At 35.2% G+C, this 9,403-nt stretch overlaps 1 protein-coding gene across 1 annotated transcript; it reads left to right on the top strand.

Annotated features, from left to right (window-relative positions):
• LOC103414495 (transcription factor WER-like) lies at positions 1-1,718 on the top strand. Its single transcript, XM_008352872.4, has 3 exons — positions 1-332; positions 449-578; positions 911-1,718. The coding sequence occupies exons 1-3, from the start codon at positions 155-157 to the stop codon at positions 1,278-1,280; spliced, it is 678 nt and encodes a 225-aa protein (XP_008351094.1). The 5' UTR covers positions 1-154; the 3' UTR covers positions 1,281-1,718.
• The last annotated feature ends 7,685 nt before the right edge of the window (positions 1,719-9,403 follow it).

A 9,403-nucleotide genomic window follows, 5' to 3' on the forward strand; every position in this document is an offset into this window, starting at 1 on the left:
AGAGAGAGAGAGCACCATTATATATACTTATAAGTGGTAGTTGGGTTTTTATCAGGAAGGTTGACAGAAACCCAGAATAGCATCCTCTCTGCATAACATAGTTCCCCAAAGTCTCTCTCTCTCTCTGTCTCTCCCTCTCTCTCTCAGTGGCTCAATGGCTCCTGTGACAAAAGAGTCCGTCAATAGAAGAAAAATGAAGGGAGGGGAAGCCATGAAAAACACAAAAAGGAAAGTCAACAAGGGAGCATGGACAACCGAAGAAGATCAGAAACTGGCTGAAGCTATTGAAACACATGGTGCAAAAAGGTGGAAGACAATTGCATCTAAAGCAGGTATATACACTTGTCATAATTAAGCTGAAATTGATTAACTAACTTCTTGATCATATTACACTTTTTAATGAATAATGATCAAGAGCTTAAAAGGGTCTTAATTTTGATTGGTGCAGGCCTCAATAGGTGTGGCAAGAGTTGCAGGCTAAGATGGTTGAACTATCTCAGACCAAACATCAAGAGAGGCAACATATCTGACCAAGAAGAGGACTTGATCGTTAGACTTCACAAACTTCTTGGAAATAGGTACCATTGATTTCATATGATAATTAGCATCAAAAGTTTGAAGTATATAAATTCTGTCTGAGTGAAACGGGGTGTTCATTGGGGTCTAGGTTCCCTCCAATTGCTCACAGCATTCAGGAACTAGACTGTTGTAGCAGTCCGATGACTTCGCCCTGACATATAATTTTACCCGCCTAATCCTCTGCCCTTGCCAATGTCAGACTGAAATAATAATAATAATAATAATAATAACGTTAATCTACATGGATTATGATTTATGATAGTTTGTTTTGCATGATTATTAATTACTTACAAAATTTATCTTTCTCTTATGGGTTTTTAATTTGTATCAGGTGGTCTTTAATTGCCGGACGATTGCCTGGTCGAACAGATAATGAAATAAAAAACTACTGGAATTCTCATTTGAGCAAAAGAATGAGCCAAAAGGAAAAGGAAAATGGAGCCAATTTAACAAGAAAAATGATCTCCACAGATCATCAGAAGGATCATGTACAGATGAAAGAAGATGCGTCATTGCAAGAGGCTGCTACTAGTACTAGTACTACTAGTGCTGCATCTAGTGCTGCATCTAAAGGAGGTGATCAAAACTCCAACATTAATATTGATGTAGATGATTTCTTTGATTTCTCCAATGAGGGTTCTTTGAATTTGGAATGGGTGAGCAAGTTTCTTGAACAAGATTATGGCAGATGGCTTAACTGATCAAGTTGGTGCAGTTCATGCTAATTAATCAGGGTTGTATGTGATAATATATTTCACCATCTGTCAAATATTTTTCCCTTTTCTTTTCTTATTAGGTTATATATATATATATATATATATATATATATATATATATATATATATATATATATGATGACTCTAGCTCTGATGGAGTTCATGACCGTGCGCTGAAAGTATTGTACATCAATAAACTTAGATGAGTTGAGTTCTGCCTTCTCTTCTACACATACTACTTGGATGAATATGTACAATATTTTCGGTAAATAAAGTCGTTGATGATAGGTAATAGCTAAACGATTCTTTTATTTGTATAAATATGATAACAGAATGAGCTGGAAAATTGTATCATAAAACGATGAAACCTAAAAAAATGGATGGTTCACATTGTGTAGTGGTGGGAGCACTCCCTCAAATGTATGATTACTCTCTTGTTACGTGGACTTAAATCTCCAAATTTCATCTGGATGCCAACGTGGGTTGATCATCTTATTATATTTTAGGCTGCGATTTGGGAGACTTAAGCAAAATAAACATGTCAATCCATCCGGTAGACAAGGTTGGTTTTTAGATTTTTGAAGCCCAGGGCAACATAGAGAAATATGCCCTAAATTCATACAAGAAAAAATATTTGTTTTCACACGCAATACTTTGAAAAAATTATATTTAAAAACACTTCAAACTCAATAATTTATAAACATGAAAAAAAACAATTTATTTTGTATTGAGAGAAGGGAATCAAAAAACCCCACAAGTACAAGTAGGTAGATGATGAGTTTTGTTCCCCCTTTATTTGAACTTTCAAATTATTTTTATAAAATCGTGAGGTATTTTATCTTATTTGCCAACATTGTCAATATGGGACTAAAAAATTCATATTTTTGAGTCATTAATTGATATGTAGAAGCAATAAATGAGACCAAATTAAACCTAGTAGGCTAGTATTGGTAAAGACATACATACATTAATTTATTGAAAGCTTTTGACTCATTTTTTTATCGAAAGCTAATGTTAGGGAGACCAAATTATTAAATAAAATTTTGTAAACCATATGACTAGTTGTTAATGATTAGATTATTATATAAGTATTAATTAACGTGCTTATTTTCTTGGTGACACGTCATATGGTTTACAAATTTGGTCTAACAATTTGGTCTAACAATTTGGTCTACCTAACATTACTCTTTGTTGAAGGTTAGACTTGAATTGGAATGCATGTCTAAAAATTGCAACCCACATAGTAGTCATAAATCGAATAAGAGGTTAAAAAAAAAAAAAAACAGAAATTTGTAAAAATTGCAAAGAGCAAAAGCACACAACATTTCAATCCCACGACCAAACCACCCCCCCTCCACACTCATTTTCTCTTTCTCTTTCTAAACACTCGTTTATGTCCATTAATTCTTGCTCGATTAATTAAATCCAAATGATAGAAATAAACAAATTGTACAAGAGAGAAAAAAAACAGTACTTCCGAATAAAAGAGTTGAACCAATTAGGAAGAGGATCTGATCCGGATCTTTCCCATCAAAGGCTCATGATCAAGTGATCTGGGCCGTTGAAATTTGATCTAACACCAACAAACAGAGGGCATCTCTAAAAATTATTATAATTGTAGCCGTTGGATCAAATTTCAACGGCCTGGATCACTTGATCCTGGGCCTTTGATGGGAGAGATCCGGACCAGATCCTCTTCCAACCAATTATACTCCCCCGACAAGGACGGAGGATAAACATACAAGACACTCTCATGTCCTTTTATATATACAGACAGACATGTACAGTACAATATCTGCAAACTGCAAAACGATGAAGCTGCAGGCTGAAGCACAAGGCATTTGAAAGATGATGAAGAGAAGCATTATCCCCTGAAGGGCTTGTCATGTAGTTCCCAGTTGGTTATAGAGATTCTTTTTTTTAGTGGAGGATTTGAAGCAATGATAGCAAAAGAGTAATAATAAAAGAGAAATTGACTTTGTCCATATTATTGTACGGACAATTGCTGGGGCATAATCATAAATGTGTATCATAAGAGAAAAGTTAAACGCTTTTTAAAGTTTACCATTTGCTTGCCAGATTTTCCCGGGACAAATCTTTAACTTGTTCCAAGATTAACTGTGCTTTTTTTTCTTTTCGAACAAACGATATTATCTAAGTTCGCATTTGGCCAATCGAACTTAAAATTTATCACTTATAAATTAAGAAAAATATTGTAAGATCCCACATCGCCCAGGGGTGAGGATCATGTAAGCCTTATATGTATATTTTCATCTCTATCTAGCACGAGGCCTTTTGGGAGCTCACTGGCTTCGAATTCCGTAGGAACTCTGAAGTTCAGCAAGAATGGGCCAGAACATTCCCAGGATGGGTGACCCACTAGGAAGTTCTGCTTGCATGAGTTCCCAAAAACAAAACTGTGAGGGTGTGGTCGGGGCCTAAAGAGGACAATATCGTGCTACGGTGGAGTCAAGACCAAGATGTGGTGGGGCCCCGAGCCGGGATGTGACAATTTGGTATCAGAGTCAATCCCTGACTAGAAGTGTGCCGACAAGGACGTCGAGCCTTTAAGGGGGGTGGATTGTAAGATCCCACATCGCCCAGGGGTGAGAATCATGTAAGCCTTATATGTATATTCTCATCTCTACCTAGCATGAGGCCCTTTGGGAGCTCACTGGCTTTGGATTCCGTAGGAACTCCGAAGTTAAGCGAAAATGGGCCAGAGCATTCCCAGGTTTGGTGACCCACTGGAAAGTTCTGCTCGTGTGAGCTCCTAGAAACAAAACCGTGAGAGTGTGGTAGGGGCCCAAAGCAGACAATATCGTGCTACGGTGGAGTCGAGCCCGGAATATAATGGGGCCCGGGCCAAGATGTGACAAATACCACTAAGTCGTATTTACTAAATAATAACTGTAACTTTTTATTCATCAGAAAATTGCAACCAGATGTTAATTAACCTGAATAAACTGTGTGTTTTACTATTTCGGTTTTTTTAATTCGATCTAAATCTAGGTGGACACAAGTCGCCGACAAAAACTAGTCGTGAAATCGTGATTCATGCTTAATAGTAGTGTCAAAGACACCAAGACAAATTTCAACATCCAATAACAGTATCTCATTTTTTTGTGGACAAGTGTTAGCCACAGTTGAGCTTCATTTGTGAGTGTCGACCCACTCATAAATAGTCGAAACAATGAAACATCACCATCTCATAGTTTCAACTTTTCGAGGAAAATGATTTACATGACACAAAAATAATATAAATGATTACCAATTAAGGAGATGTGGCCCTTTTAGCCTGAATAATTGTTCATATTGCATCAATAAAGGTACACAAATTGAGTTGGGTAGAGATAGTAGGACCCAAACATTTGTTTATTATACCTTTCACATTTTTAACTTCAGTTCCTATAAATTCGATTTGTCTATTCTGTCACTCCATTAATTCATATTAGGGTTTTTATCATAAATAGTCCTTGAAATTGATTCTCACCATCAAGAAGGTTTCTGAAATTGAAAATCAATCAATATAGTCTCTGAAATAGGTGTCTCAATGTGGTCATTTTGTCACAATTCTATTAAAAAACCTGTTAAGTGCTGATGTGGCACATAAATGGCCTCATAAGTCATTTTTCTCACAAATAGTCCTTGAAATTAAACCATGACACCAAAATGGTCCCTATAATTAACCAGCGACATCAAAATAGTCTTTGAAATTGAAAATTGATCAATGTAGTCCCTTAAGTAAGTGTCTCAAATCAATATAGTCATTCTGTCACAATTCTGTCAAAATTTCCGTTATGTGCTGATGTGACATATAAATGGGTCACACAAGTCTAATTAAATTAAAAAAAATTTACATATAGACTTAATAATTTAATAGTTAATAAAAAATTGTCAACCCAAAAATCCAATCCTGCAATCACCTCTGATCCCAATCCACATTTCTATATCTCATTCGCTCTCTATTCTCTAAAAAAAAAAAAAAAATCTCAATACACTCATCTTTACACACTTCGACACTTTTCACCAAATTGAACCTGAATCAAGATCACCTTTGATGACGGCTTGGCCCATATGACTTCTGGGATATCACCATTAACATTTAGGCGATCAACATCTTCACAACCTTAATCTTGAAGAGCTTGTTTTGCGCGTCCCTGGTGGTCTGGTGATGAGGTTATAATCGAGGTGTGTCCATTGTTAGTTGAAAACTATTTCCACACCCCCTCTTAGGCCTTGGTTAAGCCTTTTGCCTTTGAGAATTTATGGAAGGGAGCTCTCTTTGGAGTAGGCTCTACTATAAGAAAAAAATTCCATTGTGCAAAATGGTATTTAGACAAATTTCTTAATTAATTATTAAACCCACATCAGCACATAACAATTTTTTTTTTACAGAATTGTGGCAAAATGATCATATTGATTTGAACACCTATTTTCAAGGACTACCTTCATTGATTTTCAATTTCAGGTACCATATTGATGTTGCATGTCAATTTCATGGACCATCTTCATGGTGTGGGTCAATTTCATGGACCATTTGTGATAAAACCCGTAAATCTTGTGGGACCCATTTATGTGCCATATCAACACTTAACGAAATTTTTAGCAGAATTGTGATGGAAGGACCACATTGATTTGTGACACCTATTTTTAGGGACTATTTTGATTGTTTTTTAATTTCAGGGACCATCTTGATGGTGAAGGTTAATTTCAAGGACCATTTGTGATAAAAACCTTTCATATCAATATTATTTCTAAGAATGAATATACATAGTCATAACTTCTCTACAAGTACATTAAAAATTTCAAACTATCTATCTAAACACTTGGAAAATTATCATACAATCTAATGTATGATATGCACCGAATAAATAAATGAGTAAATACGCAGCCTGTGATGCAATAAGTAAAGATCCAACGGTCATGGATCCTAATATGTAGTATACGCCCGTGTATACAATAATAAAAAACCGTAGCTCTCCTTCATTTTTCCTAAGTTCTTCATGGAGAATCTCTTGGAATTTAATACATGCAATCTGACAAATGGGAGTTTAGACTTTAATGTACACACCTAAACAAACCACCCGACCAGCCTAGATTGACTAATGACTATAGCAGAGGAGGATATCCAACGCATAACATCGGGGGTGAGGACAAGGGTAAATGTTTCTTAATCTCATATCGTCTTTTACCAAACAAAAGACAAATCTTCCAGTCAATTTCTTAGAACATGTATTCCAATGAGTATATTTGCCACTGCCCAATTTAGTTGGAAATTCAGTCTCTAAGGTCATCTTCAATGGAGAAGGCTAAAGATTCAAACGCCAAAAAATAGTCTGATTTGTCAAAAAATCCATCTCTAACCGATATCTAAGCTATAATTCTATGGAGCCCACTAGGTCATTATTTGACCAAAGGGGCATCAGGATGGCCAAATGTAGCCCCCTTTTAGAGCATCCCCAATGTGGGCTTTATTCTCCATGAAGTTACTAAATTTGAAGTTCAATCAGGGCCGGCCCTGAGAATTTGGGGGCCCTAAGCTAGTCTTCAAAGTGGGGCCTTAGAATTCTCTGACTCCCAACCCTTTGTACTTTGACATGTGTAAAAAGAATTTACTAAATACATAAAAAGTCTATTTCTACATCAAATATCTTTAAAAATTAATATTGAAAAAAGAAAGATATACAAAGATTACTCATATATTACTCATCTCGCGTTTTTAGATGCAAATGCACTTATTAGGTTTACATAATCTAATTTTTCAACCAATTCAAACCGAAAGAGAAGTCCCTACCCAATACGCCAAATTTCAATCATTTTTCTATTGTTACAATGTTACTTATTACATTCAATAAATGAATGAATGGTTGAATTACAGAGGCAACATCTTACAGCTAGGGAAAATACTAGAGTGAAGATGATAGTAATTTTCGTATACGCGCCTAGGCGGACAAGGCGAATTTAAATAATTTATTATATATTATATAAACTAATTAATTTGAACATTAAATAATGTCATTTTTTCAAAAAGGTGAGTTTTAGCCTTTTAGGTACATAATAAAGATATACATGGTGTGATATTAAAATAGGGTAATAAAATCCACAAACATAAAGGTGATATTTAAGAGAGAAGCAAAAAAGTAAAAATAAGATAGTGGGGACTATTTAAAAGGGAGAAGACGTGCAACTATAAAAAAAGATAGTGGGATCATCTTAAGTAAAATCGTGCAATTAAAATGATGTTGGGAATATGATTGTTTTCTTCCTCACGTTAGGCCGACCCTGCAACAGAAGATTTCCAGATTCCGGTGTTTACATGTAAACCCTCATAGCTCTCGTCCATCCCCGTCTAGACCTGTCTAGCTCCACCTAAAAATTGGGGGCCCTTCCGAAGTAGGGGCCCTAGGCGGGCGCCTACTCCGGCTACCCTCAGGGCCGGCCCTGAGCTCAATGAGCAGGAAAATGAGGTTAGATCCACCATTTGGGTTATCAACTTTCTTCCTTGGGTAGCAAAAAACTGAGCTACATCTAGCCCCAAAAGTAGTGGGTCCCACAAGAAAGTAGCTATTCATGTGGAGAACAATTTATGTGGGGCTTGATTTGCCACTAGACTTTGCTATATGGCATTACAAATCCATTCAAAATTCGTCATGTGACAAATATTAAATATAATCATTTATAATTCTTTTTTATTTAAGATTCTCATAAATATTTTTCCTACTATTTAATGTGCACCATGAGATCAATTTAATAGTTCATATTTACTTATTTTCCCTTTTTTTTTCTTCCCGAATATTTCTTTCAGTATATGTTTTGCCGGATCTTCACTTCTCTCTCCCACTTCTTTCTCTCCCAATTTTTACTCTTGCTTTTCTTCAAGGAAAATTCTGCACCCTAAGACCTTCTCCACTTTGATCAAGAATTTGTAAGTTTTTTGTTGTTGTTGTTATTATACAATAGCTGATATGTGAAGTAGACATGAAGAAGAATAACCCACATATGTATAGGCATATTAGGGTTAATATGCTAGTCTAGTATTTGATTTTTTGTTGTTCGTTAATATGTTAGTCTAATGTTAGGGTTAATATGTTAGGCTAATATTAGGGTTAATATGTTAATGTGAATAATCTTTGATATTATTAATGTTAGTCTAATCTTTGATATTTTTTCAATTGATAGGTTACTGCCGAATTTACTTCTTTCATCTCAAAACAATATTAGCTCAGTATTCTTTCATCAAGCATCTTGATAAATATCATGTACAACCTCTCTGACAACACCTATGCATCACCCTTCAAAGACAGAACATTTTGAATATCCTTAGCTCAATGGGATAATGCTCACTGCTCCAAAATCACCGTATCAAATTCGGTACTTCAGAATTTGTGTGAAAAGAGTTTTTCAACAGATATCAATTCAACTAGACCGACGCGAACAAACAATCTAAAAAAAACAATTGAGCACACATGAAGTACTATAAAGTGGGCGCCAATTATTTCATGAAAACAGAAATACAATTTTCAAAAAATATAAAATGAAAGCATGTGTGGCTAACCAGACTTCGTGCTTTTGGGAAAAAAGGGAGAGAAAGAGGAGAAGAAAAAAATGTGGTGTAATTTAATTAGTAGAAAAATTAATTATGAGAATTTTAAATGTAAAATAAATAATAAATTATTATATTTAAGATTTGTCACGTGGCGAGTTTTGAATGGACTGTAGTGTCATTCAGTAAAATCCAATGGTAAGTCAAGCCTCACACAAGTTTTTCTCATCCATGTGGGCCACATTTCGCCACTCTCCCCCCACTTGCAAATACATTTAGGGGTGTGCTATCCACACATCCAATTTTACTTCTCACACACCTTTTGATAATTTCTGTCCGTTGATCTTCTTCAATTCATCCAATCCGACGGCAGAAAATTAAAAAGGTGTGCGAGAAGTAAAATGGGGTGTGTGGATATCACACCCCACATATTTATACTCTCCTTTTATTCTTTTTTTAATTCTTTTTCTTTGCATATTTTTATTCTAAGGGTTCTCCTTCATTTTATTTGTATGTTTAATGTTTAAGACATAAAATGATATAAGATGTTCTACTAAAAAGG

The sequence above is a fragment of the Malus domestica genome, chromosome 17 (genome assembly GCF_042453785.1).
Source record: "Malus domestica chromosome 17, GDT2T_hap1".
NCBI classification, from domain to species: domain Eukaryota; kingdom Viridiplantae; phylum Streptophyta; class Magnoliopsida; order Rosales; family Rosaceae; genus Malus; species Malus domestica.

Coding starts and splice junctions, on each gene's coding strand:
- LOC103414495 (XM_008352872.4), top strand. CDS start 155: ATGGCTCCTGTGACAAAAGAGTCCGTCAATAGAAGAAAAATGAAGGGA. Junction 333..448: donor GACAATTGCATCTAAAGCAG/GTATATACACTT, acceptor TGATTGGTGCAG/GCCTCAATAGGTGTGGCAAG. Junction 579..910: donor CACAAACTTCTTGGAAATAG/GTACCATTGATT, acceptor AATTTGTATCAG/GTGGTCTTTAATTGCCGGAC.